At 46.5% G+C, this 18232-nt stretch overlaps 1 protein-coding gene across 1 annotated transcript in view; it reads left to right on the top strand.

Moving 5' to 3' along the window:
• Positions 1-18232, top strand: part of Capn8 (calpain 8) — a 70495-nt gene that overhangs the window by 10908 nt on the left and 41355 nt on the right. Inside the window, exons 3-6 of the mRNA XM_028781812.1 lie at positions 767-975; positions 7735-7861; positions 8069-8491; positions 9567-9717. Of these exons, the coding sequence (XP_028637645.1) occupies positions 767-975; positions 7735-7861; positions 8069-8491; positions 9567-9717 (910 nt within the window). The remainder of the gene's footprint in view (positions 1-766; positions 976-7734; positions 7862-8068; positions 8492-9566; positions 9718-18232) is intronic.

Raw genomic sequence — 18232 nt, 5'->3', positions numbered from 1 at the left:
TCATCCCAGTGCTCCACCATCCCATCCCAGTGCTCTACCATCCCATCTCATCCCATCAGTGTTCCATTGTCCTATCACAATACCCCATTGTTTCATCACAGTTGTCCTATCCCAGTGTAGACCTGTCTCATCCAAGTTCTCTGTCCCATTGCAATTCTCCACTGTCCCACCACAGTGCTCCATTTTCCCATCATAGTGCTCCACTGTTTCATCACAGTGGTATTATTTTAGTGCTTCATTTACTAATCATGATGTGCATTGGTTTCATCACAATGCTCAGTCCCATTATAATTCTCCACTGTCCTGTGACGGTGCTCCACTGTCCTGTGACGGTGCTCCACTGTCCGTGATGGGGCTTCACTGTCTGATCAGAGTACCCCATGTCCCATCACAATGCTTCATCATCCAATCAAAACTCTTCACTGTACTATCAGAAAGCTACACCGTACATGAAACATTATTACAATGCTGCAGTGTCTTGACACAGCAGTCCCTTGTATCATCCCAGTGTTCTGTCTTTCAGAATGTCCCACTGTCCCATTGCAATGCTGTATTTCCTCTTTATAATACTTCACTGTCCCACCAGAGTGTTCCATGTTCCATCATGGGGCTCTACTGTCCACCACAGTACCTCTGTCTCATATTAGTGCTCCATTGCTCAAAAACAATGCTCCCAAAACAAAGCACAATGCTTCTGATGAACTCTCACAACGTTTTAAAATTCTATCACACTGCTGTACCTTCCCTGTATAATATTCTGCCATAGTGGTCTACCATCCCATCACAGTGCTCCACTACCCCATCACAGTGCTCCACTACCCCATCACAGCGCTCCACTACCTCATCACAGCGCTCCACTACCTCATCACGGTGCTCCACTACCTCATCACGGTGCTCCACTACCTCATCCCAGTGCTCCACTACCTCATCACGGTGCTCTACTACCTCATCACAGTGCTCCATGGTCCCATGATTGTACCCATTTGAGCCATCTCAGTAGTCCACTGTTCCTCAATGTTCCTTTGTCCGTATCCTAGTCTTCTAGTGTCCCACCATGATATTTCCTCCTCTGCCCTTGCGTTTTGGCCAGTGCATGTCCCAGAGCATCTGATGTCTTTGTGGCACTGAACTCGGTGCCTATCACACAAGAAGGTACATTTGTGTATCAGAAATCATTTGGTGCTTGGCTTTAAATGTCCTACTCAACTCCTGTAAGGAAAACGGGGAACATACTGGCTCATGGATAGGAGATTGTGCTGTTGGCATTGGTAAAGCTGGTGTCCATGGATCTAAATGTTCCTGGCATACTGTCTGACCATCTTCTGTCTCTGCTAGTTTGTATGAGTTGTCTGTTATCCCTTCCATGGAAATCCATAAGATGGGAAATCTGACCACTACTGGTCTCCCATTCTCCCTAGTAACTTTGGTTTTATAGATGTCATATGATGGCTGGGATGATCATTCATACATTGGGCCAGTTGCTGCACACAGAAGGGTAAGCTTCCTTATTGCCAGCCCAATCTGGGGACTGTACTCACTGTTAGGATTGTGAGTATTCTACACAGGGAAGACTTTCCAAAAGAAGTGGGCAGTGGGCCGGGCAGTGGTGGCGCACGCCTTTAATCCCAGCACTTGGGAGGCAGAGACAGGCAGATTTCTGAGTTCGAGGCCAGCCTGGTCTACAGAGTGAGTTCCAGGACAGCCAGGGCAACACAGAGAAACCCTGTCTCGAAAAACCAAAAACCAAAAACCAAAAAAAAAAAAAAAAAAAAAAGAAGAAGTGGGCAGTGGCTTTTGGTAGACAATATAAAAAAGGACAGTGTGACAGTGTGACATTTAAATGTATGTGTTTGGGGTGAGGACAGGGGTCTGGTACAGTCTGAGCTTTCCTACTGTCCTCTGAGCCTGGGGCCCTGGCTTCTCTCCTCCTGTAATCCATCATCCTGCCATGCCCATCCCTCTTCCTTCCCTAGGGGCTCCTGTTCTCTCTATGGATTAGTAATTAGCCAAGACTCTTCTAGCTCAGTGGTGCAGACCTGGGTCTTCACGGTTGGCTGAAGAGTGTCCTCTCTACCGTTTTCACAGTTATAATTAAACTAGCCAGGTAAATGTGGTTAGGGAGCTATTACTTGCTTCCGTGTCACCATGGAAAGGGCACTACCATGGAGAGAAATGGTGGCTAACAGCTCTGGGCATCACAACCATGTGTTCCACAGGGCATGGTGTGAAGCAGCATCCAGAGAGGGTTTGCAGCACTTTGATCTTTGACCTAAACTCTCTGTCACTGTGTTATTATTAAAGTATTTGAAAACTGATATAACTAAAGCCTGAGACTTCTGAAAACACTAACATGTAGTGTCTTTGGTGCTCAAGGCTGTGGAAAGGCAAAGGATTCAAAGTCCTTTAGTGACTTATGGGCCCAAATGCCACATGAAGGTGTACTCCCAAAGGCAAAAACTTTGGTCCCTGGAAAATGAAAAATTTAAAGCTCACACCCTTCAGAAGAAGACATTTTTTCTCTTTAACTTAACCATGGACCAGAGACTTCCAGAATGTAGAGAGAAGTCAGTGAGCTTACTGAATAACATAATGTTTATCCAAAATTTAAATCTATTGGATGTTTTTCTTTCCTTCTCTTTCCTTTCTCCCTCCCTTCCTCCTCCCCTCCCACCTTCACAGCCTGCCTCCCTCCTTCCCTCTTCCTTCTTCCCTCCCCCTTCCTTCTTCCTTGCCTTTTCTTTTGGGTTGGGGAAGACACCTAACCCCACCCCCACCCTGCCCCAGCTTATTCCTCCTCAGCACGTAAATGCTCTACCATTGACGCATTGACTTTTCCTTTTATATTTCGCTGTCATGTACGTGGTGTGCTTGTGTCTGTATGTGCCACTTCCCCTCACCTTTCTCTATTGACCTGAGTTTTCTCTTTACCTCTCTGGAATTGATATCTTAGTCATCTCTGTTGCATTTATTGAATAGAGTTTTATATTCTGTATTAATGTTTCCAAAAGAGACTGAGTGAGACATTTCATGTCTCTAAAGATAATCGAAAGCCCAATAGCAATGACATAACCTCATCACCCTCTTGGATGGAGCCCTGACATTGATTTTCTTCTGTGAGCCAGGCGCCTCCCCCGTGGACAGGGCCTGGATTCCTGGGGCAGAGACAGGCATAGGCACTCAACAGTAATTGAGAGTAGTGTCAGTCACCTTAAGACAGCTTCTGATCTGTAACATCCTCCCAGGACTGGGACGAAGTAGATCAATTCACTAGGTCCGGATGCTTACTTTTAATGAGCAACTGGGGAAGTTTCTTCAAGCACAAAGGACCAAATCTGCTCACTGATTCTGGAGAGCACAGGGTCAGCCCTCCGGGGGAGTAGGAGAAACTGCAGGGGCCAGTTTCATGCTACCCCGTTGAGGGTAAGTGGGACGCTGATGCATTGGATTCTGATGGGGTCTCAACTTCCTTTAGCTATTGTCTCTTTCTGCTCCTGTCTCCGATGCTCTCATGTTCTGTTCCACTGTGACCCTTCACCTTTCCCTTCTGAGCAAATGTGCTGGAGACAAGCATTAACATTTGCTGTGAGTTTGACACACTGAGTTACTAAAAGATATTCATATTGGCTATTATTCTGGAACATGGAAGAGTTCTACGCTATACGCTCAGTTCCATTCACCCCCATTTACCTGTTTCCTTCTGGTAGGACTGAAAGTGTAGAAAAACAGGGCTGGCAACTCCAGCCACTTAGCATCATAGAACAACTGCTACAAATACACAAAATATCACTTTGTCTGATACTTTGTCCCTATCACATTCCTTAGGTAGCCTCTCTCCAAATCATATAAGACATGAATGAAGCACAAACATTTTAATTTCAAAACAAAATCGATAATTTTCAGTAGAATTGAACTTGAACACTATTACCTTTTGTTCTATGCTTTTAGAAACACTATTCTGAGATCAAACTTATGGCTTCACTGAGCTGCCATCGATCAGGGTCATGTCATAGCCAAGGTGGAGATCACTTACAATATGCCAGTCCACTTCTCCAGGTGAAGATTTGTCAGGATGATTTTTTTTTTAATTTAGTATACTCTGGTTTTATGTGATTATATAGATTATAACTCAGTGCAGCACTTTTTGCCCTTCAGGAAGGAAATACAGTTCTCAACTGTAAAAGGTGCAGGTGAGCCTCTGAGTCCCCAGGGAGACATTCTCTTCATCCCAGGAGGAGGTGATGTACAGGCTTAGGTAACAGGCTTCTCTCTAGGCTCAGTCTTGACTGAGCAGCCTGAGTTTGCATGTGCAAGCCATATCCCACAGTGTGGCAGATTCCTGTGCAGAGGGCTCCGGCTGAAATCCATCTGTGTTGCTGTAATATATTCCACAGATCCCACCGTTTGTGCCCCACTGGAAGCATAGCTGCTTGCTTCCCATTTGTGGCTTGCATTTTGCGGGAGTCCTTTGGAGACCTAGAGAGGAACTTTTCATCACTGGTCAACCATGATACTTGGGTTTCTGTGTTCTCCTTAGTGCTTCAGGAACCCCTACCTCAGACACCAGGTCAAGGCACATGGCTGGTTACAGGCTCCAGACCACCTGACAACATGCTGATGGAGCACCGGGTACTGGGAATGCAATGTCTCAGTCCTCAGAAACTGGGGATGCTGCTGAACAGAGATGGCTGCAGGCACTGCTGGGGGTGGGGCAGCCTCCACATTCAGGGAGCTTTGGGGCTGTATTGGAAGGCTCAGCAATTGCATCTGGGGCTGTCACTCAGGGATGTGCACTGTCAGTCCTTGAGAAACCAGCTCTCACTGTCCAAGGACCAGAAGCAGGACCCACAAGAGCCTGTCCTCCAGTAGTGAAACCATGGTACCTGTTCACAGGAGATAACACAGTTACACGAAGCTGCCAATCTGACAAAAGGAAGCAGACATTATTCTACAAGCTATTCAATGCATCACGCATTTCTGGATGCCTTCTCCTGTCCCATCCCTTCCTGTCACCTCTTGACTGCCGTCTCTAGCTCATTGCCCCAGCCCCTGCCTCCAGCTCTCTGCCTCCCACTGCCTGGCTTTATTTTCTTTATGGCATTCACCACCACCAGGCACGTTGTTTATTAATGGTTTTCCTCACTAAATTGTCCCACCCAAGATGTCAAAGATTGTCTCTGACAGATTTACTTAGAGCCAGGAGTCACACTTGGTCCAGAGTAACTACTCTGTGGCCATTTGTGAGATGAGTTTGTACAAAAAGTCTTAAATAGTTTTCAGGTGGCAATGCTTCCTCTGCAGGCCCCACCTCCTGTTCAGGGCTCAACTTTTGTTCTCTCTCCTTCCTTTCACTCTTTCTGCTCTTGTGAACTGTGCTCAGGATATTTACCCAGCCTACAAATGCCTCGTTTGGATCTCTCCTGCAGTTGCTTGCAGTTGGAAAGCTGTCCCCACTTTCCAGGGAGACCTGAGCTACCCTGTGTTTGACATGTGCTGTACCTTTAAGAACTCACACGCCCCTTGGGGACTCACAGCCCCCCACCCCCACCCCCAGCTTCACAGCTTTGTCCACTTTCCAGTCAGCTTTGGAGGGGGCTTTAAGCAAAGCTGTCCCTGGCTTTAACTGTGGCTGGTGCAGACTTGCTGGATCCTAGCAGTTCTTTCATGGTCCTCTTAGCATTCAGTATTTCCCTATTATACCTATCTTACAGCATTTTCCTGTACTCTTGTTATTCCAAAAGGCATTATACTTAAACACAGTACGCAAGCAAGGTACTGTGTGATGTATTTACATAAGCCCCAAATGTATATACCTAATGATGTTCCTGCTCTGGTGAATCAGTTTCATTTTTATAATCTACTAAGAAATTCTTTCTCTCTCAGTAGCATTAAAGGTCTGATTTGTGGTGGCGGGGGGATGAGGGGAACTCCCTAAATTGTTTTATGCCAGAGAGTCTGATTTCTTCAACTGTTCAAATTAGATGAGAGTTGGTCTACAGGGCTTCCTATGCAATTCCAAGCATCATCCTCTCTTCTCTCTCTCATTCTCTCTCTCTCTCTCTCTCTCTCTCTCTTTCTCTCTCCCCCCCACCCCCCCCCATAAGCTAGAAGACAAAGCATGATAGCATGATAGTCTTGCATTCACACACAGCCTGGCCTGCTACCCCTTTCTGGTTTTCTTCCCCCTTTTTGGTGACTACATTAAGTCTGGGGTGCTCTACAGCTCCTAGAAGCAGAGCCCCTCTCCCCACTCCCCGCCTCAGAACTGTCCTTGGACAAATGCCATTGTTCACTGTAGCCGCCCTCCACGCTGAGATGTTCCACATGACTGTGGATCTGCTGTCAAGCCTGAGAAGCCTTTCCTGAGTCACCATGGGAACCAGGAGCGAAGGTGCGAGGCGACCTGTGGGGCAGCAGGAGTGGATTATTTAGTGCATGTTATTATTATATGTAGTACAGGCGGAAAATTACTTTGAGGACATAAAAATTATAGTCGCTCTGAGGGACTAGGCTCCCGCCACTCAGGAAAGCACCAGGGGGACTTGAGGCTGATTTTTGAAAGTAGCTGACCTCTCAAGATGACCATAGTACGCCATGTCCCATAGAGAACATGGCACTGGGCCCTTGAGGATTTTTGGACTTGTACAAAACATAGAATTGACTATGTTCCTGCTCTGGTGAATCAGTTTCATTTTTATAATCTACTAAGAAATTCTTTCCCTCTCAGTAGCATTAAAGGTCTGATTTGTGGTGGGGGGGGGATGGGGGGAACTCCCTAAATTGTTTCTTCTTCAATAGCTCAAATTAGATGCGAGTTGGTCTACAGGGCTTCCTATGCAATTCCAAGCATTCTCTCATCTCCCCTCTCTCTCTCTCTGTCTCTCCCACACACACACTGATAAGCTAGAAGACAAAGCATGATGGTCTTGCATTCACACAAGATAATCCTGGTGTAATGAAGCTATGGGGTTTACATGATACTTCAGAAAGCCTTGTTAGATAGGCCCTTCACTTGCAGTTGCAACTAAAGAGATTGTTTGACGATGGTGGGTCCAGGTGGTGGGAGATGCTTCTAGAGGGTAAGGAACATGTGATTTACCCTACGTACTCACTAGTCAGAATTAGGAACGATGTTCATGGCCTTTCATTCATTGACCGAGTAGTGCGTTTCTTTCTCATGGTAGGAAACAGTTAATGAGACAGTCCCAGTCTCTCCTCCTCTGTCCTGGGGGAGTGGGGGAGGATTCTTGGCAGTAGCAATCTGAAGAGGCCGTTTCGCCTAGAAGAACATGGTTAGGGTACTAAGATGAAGCAGGGTAGGACAAACAGGAAGTAAGGAGCTCAGAGGCCTCACAGTGGTCAGATCATGTCGAGCCCTGATCGTGTGCGGAGAATTTGAAAAGTTCTGGATTATTCCTAAGGATAATGGGGAGTCACGTGGATTGTAAGCAGAAGTGTGTGAGCGGATGTGGAGCATGGAGGACGGGAAGCCCAGGCAGGACACAGCTGCAAGATGAGAGACCATTGCTGCCCCCAAATAATCATGGGTCCACAGCATAAACCGGAAGTCCTCATTCCATAGCAAACTGTTTCTTTAAAAATATGTGATCAGCACATCACTTTGATAATTGATATAAGAAGTTATGAAACATTTTCTCATAGCTCACAATACCTAGGAAATAATTTCACACAAGACAAGGGCACTGTGCTTTCAATGCCTCATTTGTTCTGTCATAGCAAGATCTTGAAAGCATTGGCAACTCTTCTAAGATCTCCCTTCAGCCCTTAGCACTCAAACTACCCCTGTCCCAGGTGCCTGTCTTCCCACAGCTGCTGAGGTTTCTCTTTCTCAGCTGCAGCTCAGGTCTGTGGCCAAAGGCACAGTCACTTAACTAGCTTCTCCCAGTTCTGCAAATGTAGCCACTATTGTAATCTATGTGTAACAAAATACCACAGGCTGGGTAACCCACCAATCACAGAAATGCATGTGGCGAGCAGTCCAGATCAAAATGCTACAGACTTGATGCCTTTGCCTCCAGAACAAAGTTCTGTTGCTGTGTATTCTTACAAGTGAACATCATGGGCAAGAGGGGCAAGTGTCCTGGTCTCTGTACTGCCTGGGAGCTCCGCAGTCACCGATGGGACCAGAAGTGGCATGATAAACAGTACAAGAAAGCCCACTTGGGCACAGCCCTGAAGGCCAATCCATTTGGGGGTGCCTCTCATGCAAAGGGAATTGTGCTGGAAAAAGTAGGGGTTGAAGCCAAACAGCCAAATTCTGCTGTCAGGAAGTGTGTCAGGGTGCAGCTCATTAAGAACAGCAAGACGATCACAGCATTCGTGCCCAATGATGGCTGCTTGAACTTCATTGAGGAAAATGATGAAGTTCTGGTTGCTGGATTTGGTCACAAAGGTCATGCTGTTGGTGATATCCCTGGAGTCCGCTCTAAGGTGGCTAAAGTAGACAATGTGTCTCTTTTGGCTCTATACAAAGGCAAGAAGGAAAGACCAAGATCATAATATTTGACAATGGAAACACAGGAAAACATTTTCATCCCCCCCCCCCCCCCAAAAAAGAAGTGAACACCATGTCCTTACACAGTCTCAGGCAGCAGGGCAAAATGTGGCAAGCCCTGTCAACTCTTGAGATTACCCACGTGTGAGGTCCAGTCTCTCAAGATTTGGTGTCCTGTGAATGAGCTCCAAGATGGAGGCAAATTCCATGTAAAATTTGAAGGAGACACAGACATTCAGACAAAGGCAGTCACTTTGCTACCCGTTGGCCTTGTGTTTGCAGATGTGCTGGCTTGGCTGGTAGTTAGGAGTGGTGTTTGACTGTATTTCTGTGTTAGGATGACCTTTGTGATTTCCTAACTATAGCACCTTGGTAGTGAATATTTAGAGAAAGGGTCCCTTAGTCTTGCAGTATGGGCAGAGATTGCTGGGGAAATGGGATTCCAGAGGCCTTTAGGGCAAAAATCAAAAGCATCAAAAACCTAGCAGTAGGATGTGGGAAGGGGGAGGGAAGGACGGAGAGGCTCCCAGGCTGGAATGGAGACAACTGTGGTAGCAGTGTTAGCTACAGGGGTCGGGGGAGGCTGAGTGGGAGCGGGCACTGGCAGATGGGAATCGGACTACACTGTACAAACTGGGGTGACTCGGGGAGAACCCAGCAACTAACTACTGTCATTGTAAGTTTTGTTTACTTACAGGTAGCAGACACTCCATGAATGTCTGCTGATTCACATTTTGGGACTCCCCATGTTTGGATTAATTGTCGGGTGATAATAGAGAATAATGGGGGTGGTTATTGAGGGATTCGCAGGTGTCAGGCATGAAGCTTTACACATCTTACCTCATCCTTAACTTCCTAATCACCCTGAGGGGTAGTGACTGTTTCATTTGTCTGCCAGATGCTATTATCTGAGGTAGGTGCTGGGTGAGCTCAGTGGTAGTCAAGGTGGGAAGAGGGTGTGTTCTGGAAGCAGATGGAAAGTGAGGTGGAGGAGAGGCTGAGACGCTGCCTGTGGGAGGGTTCTTTCCTGAAATCTCTGGTTCCCTCTGTGCAGAGGAACATCTATTACAAATGGTCATGATGATGCTGGTTTCAGCCTCTGGCCCTCCAAGGAGAGGCAGCAAGCTCATCTCTCAACTGGACACTGGCTGTCTGACCTCTGAGATCACTTGGCTGGTCAGGGCCTCAGCTTTACTCGCCTGCAAGTGGGTATCAAAGTTGCAATCTACCTGTGCCTGGAGAGCCAAATGCAGGAAAGCATCATTGGACCCTGCCCTTGTGCACTCTAGCAGTGAGGGGTGAGGTCTGAGAGTGAGGGACCTGCTGGAGGTGGGAGTGCTGAGCCTAGAATGAGTTTTCCTCATCTTTATTTTATAGAAACTTGTTGGGGAAACCTTTGGATAGCCCCCCCCACCCCAGCCCCCCACACACACTCAGAATGTACTTCAGCAGGATTTATGGCGTGTGGGAGACTTTCAGATATGCAAGGTGCATTAATCCTAAGGACGGTGTTTCCTCATCTAGTGATGCTGAAGCCACTGTAGTCCACTAGGCCTGTTTGCAGAGGCTGGCTGGTCCTATGAAAGGCTAGCATGGGTAATTATACACAGAGCACAGTACTTGATACTGATGACAAATGACTATGCTTGCAGTTTATGTATTTACTGTAGTATCAAGATATTGACCCTTTACAAAAGCTGTGGGGCACAGACTCATTTTATAGATGAAAACTTTGGGGTTCACAGGAGTTAACCAACTGCCTCTGGCCAACCTGCATTGATATGCTACCAGGAGGTGCTATGTCATAGGGAACAGGTGACAGTAATCTTAGAGTTGGCAGGTGTCATGGAGATGCCTAAGGCCAGAGCTGAGTTAGAGCCATGTGCTACCAGGATGAACTGGGGAGAGGGCAAAGGTGAAGGGTGACCTTAGAGGAGAGTACAGGTTGCAGAGGGTCTGAAATGTCTAGCTTCTCTCTGTTCACAGGAGTGATAGTGTCTCTGTTGTTTGAGCAGAACCAAGAATTGCATTATTGTGTGGCTTGTAGGGTCTACTGGAGGCCAAGAGGCCAGCCACCTAAATCCCAGTGGACCTGAGAGACCATTACATATTAAAAATGTTCAGAGAAATGGGTATTGGATGCTGTTGGTGTAGGTGTCAGAGATAGAGACTAGGCGGGGACTTCCTGTAGCTGGGAAATTTTTCTTTAATCATAGAAGGCAGGCATGAGAAAAAGCAAGGGGAAGCAGAAAGTAGGTCTCAGAAAAACGCTAATGGTGTCAGGCAAAGATATAGCCTGAAACTTACCACTAATGACATTTTTTTTTTTTTTTTTTTTTTTTTTTTGGTTTTTCGAGACAGGGTTTCTCTGTGTTGCCCTGGCTGTCCTGGAACTCACTCTGTAGACCAGGCTGGCCTCGAACTCAGAGATCCGCCTGCCTCTGCCTCCCAAGTGCTGGGATTAAAGGCGTGCGCCACCACCGCCCGGCCACTAATGACATTTATAATATTAAACAGTTATATAGAACTGTGGGGAGAAAGTCATTCTGTCTGTCCTCCTTCCACTGTGGGGAAGCTTTCCTCTTTCCTCGGATTCTCTCTCTCTCTCTCTCTCTCTCTCTCTCTCTCTCTCTCTCTCAGTGTGTGTGTGTGCACGCGCACACGCGCACACGCACACACGCGCACATGTTTGATTCTCCTTCCTTTCACGCAGAGGACATTTGGCAATAATATATCAATTTTTGTTTGTCACACAGGAGAGGAGGGGAGGGAGGCTGCTATTGACACCCATCAGCTACAAGTTAGGTACACTGCTCAACATTCAGGATAGCCTCCATAATGCCAGCCATGTTGTAGCCGAGAACCTATGCTAGCTCATTACACTTCTATCATAAGAGCTTTGCTCACCAAGAGAGCAGCTTGATCTAAGCCCAGTTCTTATCTTGTACAGTATGGATACATGCCACTTCGTGTTTCTCTGTTGGAGAAACCTGCAACATGGGCTGAACTGTAGGATTCCCTTGATGGTCCAAGTATGTGTGTTCAAATCACTTCCTGAGGGGTATGTGATGGATTGTGTACTGGGTCTGGGGGGAGCCCACCATCTACCTGTGGTCAGCATCCAGTCTAGGCAGAGCCTAACCAACAAAAGCAGGAACAGCCAGAAGCATATGTGTTCTAAAGCAGTCAAGCTGGCATGAGTGAAGTGCAGCGGGCTTGAAAGGGCTTGCTCACCAACAGGAGGGAGGAAGGATGTTCCTGAGATTGTCGGGCAGTGAAGTGCCAAGCTAAATTAGTGCCCTGTGTGTAAAAACATTTTGAGCAGTCTTATGGAGGAAGAGCAGGCGAAGGGTGCCTTAGCTGTGATAAAATATTGAAGATTTTTTTTTTAAACAAGCATTTGTTAGTGGGGTCAAAGTCTTTGGATTCCATCTGAATGTGTAATCAGGGAGGCTGTTTGTCTTGACTATTTCCAGCTTGCTATAGTGCCCCCATTTCTAGTGAGAGTGAATGGGAGGGAGGGAACTAGAAACTAGCCAATCAAAGGTATTATGACTCTCCCTGTTCTAGGTTCTTGTCTCTTTGGAATACGTAGTCCTCCTTTGGTTATTGTTTGTGAGAGTTATTATACAGGAGAATGGTTTCTTTGTCCCGTTGAAATTCATGAAAATCTCAGCATGTACTATTCAGAGAGAGGATGTAAGGAGATGGTTAAGTCAGGAGGGTAGAGCCCTTCTGAATGGAATTAGCGCCCTTATAAAAGAGCTTCTGGTGAACTTCTCCCTTCCACCATGTCAGGATGTGGTAATACATCCCTAATCTATGAACCAGGAAGAGGGTTCTCAAAAGATATCAAGTCTGCTAACACCTTGATCTTGGCCTTCCAGCTTGCAGAACTGGGAGAAACAGATTGACATTGTTCACAAACCACCTAGTGGGTAGTATTTTATTTTAGCATCACAAGTGGACGAAGGTGCTTCTCTTGTTTTTCCCCAAGATGGTAGCTGGATACAATGAAAGCCAAAATGACTTCCCAATGGAAGGGGGAACCAGATGTTTTTTGTACAGCCTGGTACCGAATGCCTCCTAAAGAGGTGGTGGTTTCTTTTTTTTTTTTTTTTTTTTTGGTTTTTCGAGACAGGGTCTCTCTGTGTAGTCCTGGCTGTCCTGGAACTCACTCTGTAGACCAGGCTGGCCTCGAACTCAGAAATCCACCTGCCTCTGCCTCCCAAGTGCTGGGATTAAAGGCGTGCGCCACCACTGCCCGGCGAGGTGGTGGTTTCTTATATGGTCTTCTTGTTTATCAGGGTCCAACAGACCTGATTCAGCTCCCTCTGAGTGCCCGTGAACTCTACCCACATGAGAGACCAGTACTTCATCTGGTGTCTGATCCCTGAGACCACTCCATAACCTCTGCAGGGGGATGGCCTTGCCCTTCTTTTCCCCTTGACTCAGGCACTGTGATGCCATCTTTTCCTGGTCTCTGGCAGTGGGGCACAAGGACTGCATGGGCCAGCTTCCTCTTCAGAGGATCTGGGGTTGTAATGTCATCTCTCCTCCAGTCATTGCACTTCCTAAGGTGAGGTAGATCCTCCTGCTGGGTTCCAGCGTTTACCTTATCCCCCTGCCTCCTTCTCACCTATCTGCAGTCTGGAAGCTTCTCTTTCTACCTAGTGTTCAAGAAACTCCCTGAAGCTCGAGTTCTTATAACAATGGCTCTGACATGTGCAGGATTTATTGTTTTTGCTCTTTTATCATTTGTTTCTTTGTGTTTTGAGACAGGCTCTTGCTATATTGTCCAAGCTAGCCTCCAGCAACCAATCCTTCTGCCTCCACCTCCTGGGCAGCTGGATATATAGAACATGAATAAAATGGCAGGGGCTGCAGCTACTGTCTCCACATTGCTAAGTGCAATGGTCAGTGTTCAGTCTTTTTTTTTTTAAAGGTTTATTTATTTATTTTATTTATTCATTCATTACATGTAAGTACACTGTAGCCGTCTTCAAACACCCCATAAGAGAGCATCAGATATCATTGTGGATGGTTGTGAGCCACTATGTGGTTGCTGGGATTTGAACTCATGACCTCTAGAAGAGCAGTCAGTGCTCTTAACCACTGAGCCATCTCACCAGCCCCAGTGTTCAGTCTTTATCATCTCAAATTCATGTGCAATGTCTACCCTGCTGCTAACCTGTCTACTTTATGCCCCCTTACTTTGGTTGCCCGGATGCCACACTGGGATAGTTTATTCTCTTGCCCTGGCCCTAGTAGCTATGTATCGGTCGTCTCTTTCCCATGAGGAACTGTAATTTAATGAGCTATAATTTAATGCCCACATTCCGTGTTCTAGCTGTTACAGATCCCGTTTGGTTGGTTAGTACCCATCCGAGTGGCGATCAGAAACACTGCCAGTGCACAGATGATGAGCTGAGGCTCGAGGAGATGCTGCCTCTCTTTTGGGTCCACACAGCTAGTAAATAGCAGAGACGGGAGTCACACCTACATCTTATGTTATATTCCCATTAAGGGAACTGTACCCTTCACTAAAGTCAACCTGAAAAGCCTCTGGGAATCTCTTTCCCTCTGGCTTTTTCAAAGAAGCAGCCTCAGTCTTGAGTGGTATTTCACATCCTTCATGAAATGCAGAGCTGTCAATAACCAGAACCCCTCTCTGTTGACTCTCTGTCTTCAGACAGTCTTCCTTTTAAAAGCATCATACTTGGATGAGTATCTTGCTTTGAATATGAGAAGTTTGTCTTAAAAAAAATAATTTTTGTGTGTATGTGCTTGCATGAGTCTATGTGCATCACATGGGTGTAGTAGCCCACTGATGCCAAACGAGGGCATCGGATCACCTGGTATGGTTTATAAATGGTTGTGAGGCACTGGGTGGGTGCTAGGAACCAACCCCTCATCCTCTGGAAGAACAGTGTGTACTCCAAACTGCTGAGCCATCTCTGCAGCCAGGAGAACCTTATCTTAAAGACTAGCTATTCCTAATCAATGATGAGAACAAGGCCCCTAGGACTCTCTGGCTCCCACTCATGGATGAGTTTGCCCTGGTAAGTGTTTTCATATTCCTGTCCCTCTGTGCTTCTGGTGAGGCCCACTCTTTCCTAAGCTTCTTCAGATGCCCACTCTCTTACCAAATAGAGACATTAGTGGGAAAGGCTGCCTCTAGTGTGTCTTCTAGTGAGCCTGTTTCTGTCCTGTGTGCCTGCCATTCAAAAAACACCTTCTAACTCATTATGTACATTGGATAAAGAGAGGACAGGCTCTTCAATTCTCTTCAGTTCAGACTTATGCTAGTCTTGCTCAGTTGGGCTAGGGGAATCTTGGACTCCACTGCCCACCAAATACTCGTTCATTTCCTCTTATTCCTGACAAAATGCATGGTGTCCTCTCTCTCTCTCTCTCTCTCTCTCTCTCTCTCTCTATCATTGTCTCTGTGTTTCTGTCTCTTTCTCTCCACACCATCTGGACTCAGATGATGCAAATGGTTCCACACCAGAGCCAAGCCAGAGGGAAAGAGATCCCCAGAGACTTTTCAGGTTGACTTTAGTGAAGGGGTACAGTTCCCTTAATGGGACTATAACATAAGACATAGGTGTGACTCCCGTCTCTGCAAACATTTGCTGTGTTTTGAATAGTCAGTCCCCACTGAGACTCTTCAAGTGTTCTGGTTTGGGGAGGTAAGGCTGCTTAGCGATGAGTTCATTTAGAGGGGTGGGTGCCTTTTCCTGGAGAATGGCTTAGCCTCCACAGGACACTGGGTTTCCTTCCTCTTTGCATGCACTTACTTGCCTGTCTCTTGTTTGTTATGAGTTGAAGCAGTATGAGACATTTGCTCTTAGATTTCCTAAACTCTCAGAACCATGAGCTAACTGTAGTCCTTTCCTTTATAAATCTCCCAGGCTCAGGTATTCTGTTAGAGCAAGAAAAAAAAATGGATAAAGAGGCCTGTGTCCCTGTCTTAGTTTCAGTTCCTGTTGCTGTGATCAAATACACCACCCACAGCATCTTTAAGGAAGAAAAGATCTATTTGGCTACAGTTCCAGTCCATCATGGTGGGGACGTCAAGACAGGAACTTGAAGCAGCTGGTCACATCAAGAACTGGGAGAGAATGTAGAATTGCTCTGCTCTGCTTGCTCTTTCTACTCTCACGCAGAGTAGAAGGGTACCGTCCACTTGCTCAGTGGAGAAGGGTACCGTCCACTTGCTCAGTGGAGAAGGGTACCATCCACTTGCTCAGTGGAGAAGGGTACCGTTCACTCATGCAGTGTAGAAGTACACCACCCACTAGTGCAATGTAGAAGGGTACCATCCACTTTTAGGCTAGGTCTTCCCACATCAATGATCACAATCAGGACCCTCCCCATCACAGGCATGCCTAAAGACCAACAAATCTAGACAGCTCTCTTTCCAGGTGATTCTAGACTGTGTCACATCAACAACTAATCATCACAGTCCCTCACACAAGGTATCCTTTCTGTCCCTGGAAGCATATCCATGTTTGCTGGTGTTGAGGAGTGGTTGGGTTTTCTCAGCAGGCCCCTCTTCCATGTTTCAGTTGATTGAGCTTCATATGCAAATGTTACTCTCTGTAATTCCATACTTCATGATTCTCTGTGGAGGTCAGACAGACGCCAACCCAGTGTCCCCAGAACATAGCCAGCCCAATTGGTGTGTAGAATAATGTGCGTATTTCAACTATCCCTACTCCTGGTATTTTTAAGAGCTCCTCTAGTAGAGTTTCTTCCAGAATCGTTTTACAAGGCACGCTAATCACTTTGTTATTATATCAGGAAAATGTTGGCTGAAAGCACCATTAACCACTCCTTAAACAACCAGGGTTGAGGGGCTCATCGTTCTTTGTGACTGGAGTCTGGAGGTGGGTGGCCCTGGGCTGGTTCTTAGAAATCCAGACACACACTGGGTTTTTGCTGTTTTCCCAAGTGTCTTGACTCCCATCCCATGCTGTAGCCCTGGGTTTCTGAGATGTGTCTGCATCTCCAGGCATAAGGCGAACTTCCTAGGTAAAGACATAGGAGAAGAGCAGTAGGCAGAAAGATTCTGGTAGGCAGATCTGCCACACTCCATCAGAAAAGCAGGTGCTATTATCAAATTCCCGTGGTCATTAGCTTGGAGGTGGCTGGAAAGAAGAGACCTGTCTGTGGAGACAGTCTACCTCATTTGCCAACAAACGTGGATCCCAAAGCTTTGTGACTACTTTCGAAAATCAAAACTATGCTCGGAGATCAAGGTGCCATGGCTTTGAGGCAGGCCCCTCAAACAGGTATCCAAGGTGGTTTATGCAGAAGAGTAAATGCCTGTCATTCCAAGAGTGCCTTTGGAAGAAAGCACATTTGTTTGGGCACTTCAGAAAAAGCCTCCTTGTCAGGAGGATTCACTCAAAAGTCATGTAGTATTGGCAGGGATCTATATGTCTATACCTATGGCATTCTTTGAATCCCAGTGTGCTTACTGAAGCAGCTGAGTGGGCCCTGCAAAATGTCAGGAATGAAAGAGAGAAAGAAACATTAAACTCTCCCTTAGCTGGGCTGACCTGCTTGATGTTGGCCACTGAAGGATGTCTTCAGGTATGTCTTACTGAAATGTCTAGGAAGCACTCAGAGTGTGGTGCTTAGACTGTGTGAGAACCTTCACATCAGAAGGGAGTCGGGGCCATACCCATCACTATGGCTGAGCAGCAAGCATCTCTGGTTTCCTTGAGAAGTCACCTGCTTCAGACACCATAGAGCAGTCCCTCTGCCCCTTCCCTGGGGACTGTGCCCATCTCACCTGCTACCGAGCTTTGAGTAGCTAAGCATCTTGGTGTGATGCTGGTGTCATGTATGAAATTTATGAGGTTTAATGCATGGCCACTTTGACTTCAGTCCAGACCTGGGATCATCAGGTGAGAACACGTGATAGGCAGGATTATTTACTCACAAAAGGACAGAACATGATTGATGAACTCCTTTTATCATCTGCTGACATGTTTTTCTTTGTTGAAAATTTACTGAATCTTCTCTGTCAGATACTGGGATGCTACTGGGAAAGACTCCATGCTCCTCAGCAGGAGGAGATCAGAGAGGAACAGGGATGAGAGACCCATATCAGGTGGCCTTGGTAGGGGCTAGGAGCTCTGTGGGAGGAGGGCTTGGGGTTAATTAGAGATCACAAAGCCCGCTTGCACATTATGATCAGCTGAGAGAGATAAGATCTCCAGAACATACAAAGGACAAAAGAAGTGCCTTCCGAGTAGACCCTAAGGTTGGCTTAGTGGGGAGTGAAGACTCAACTGGTCAAGTTGTAGGAAGCACCAGACAGACCAACAGCTAGACAGACAGAACAAATAAGAAAAGACTAGGCAGGAAAAGTGATCAGGATTTACTCTGTGCTTTCCAAATATGACTGGAGGCTAAACTCACAGTGGGCAAGAAACCAGTCAGGTAGGGTATAGTCACTCGGGTTTAGAAGCAAAGACAGGCAAAGAAGTGACATTGTAACATGAGCTCATAGGAGAGTTCACAAGAAGAAACTGAGCTGAGGGGCACCCAGTGAGGGCAGGGAAATCTGTTATTTTTCCACTCTCAGGAACTTGCTTGTAATGACTTACCACCCTGCTGCAGTCTTCTGTGTAAGAAGCAATATAGCACAGTGCGTTCATGCAGGAACCATCTCTAGCCTCACCTTGAACTTCAACTTGAATCTCT

This window comes from Grammomys surdaster, unplaced genomic scaffold (assembly GCF_004785775.1).
Source record: "Grammomys surdaster isolate TR1022 unplaced genomic scaffold, NIH_TR_1.0 554, whole genome shotgun sequence".
NCBI classification, from domain to species: domain Eukaryota; kingdom Metazoa; phylum Chordata; class Mammalia; order Rodentia; family Muridae; genus Grammomys; species Grammomys surdaster.
The sequence above is the reverse complement of the archived record's forward strand: the minus strand, read 5'-3'. Positions and strand labels throughout refer to the sequence as shown.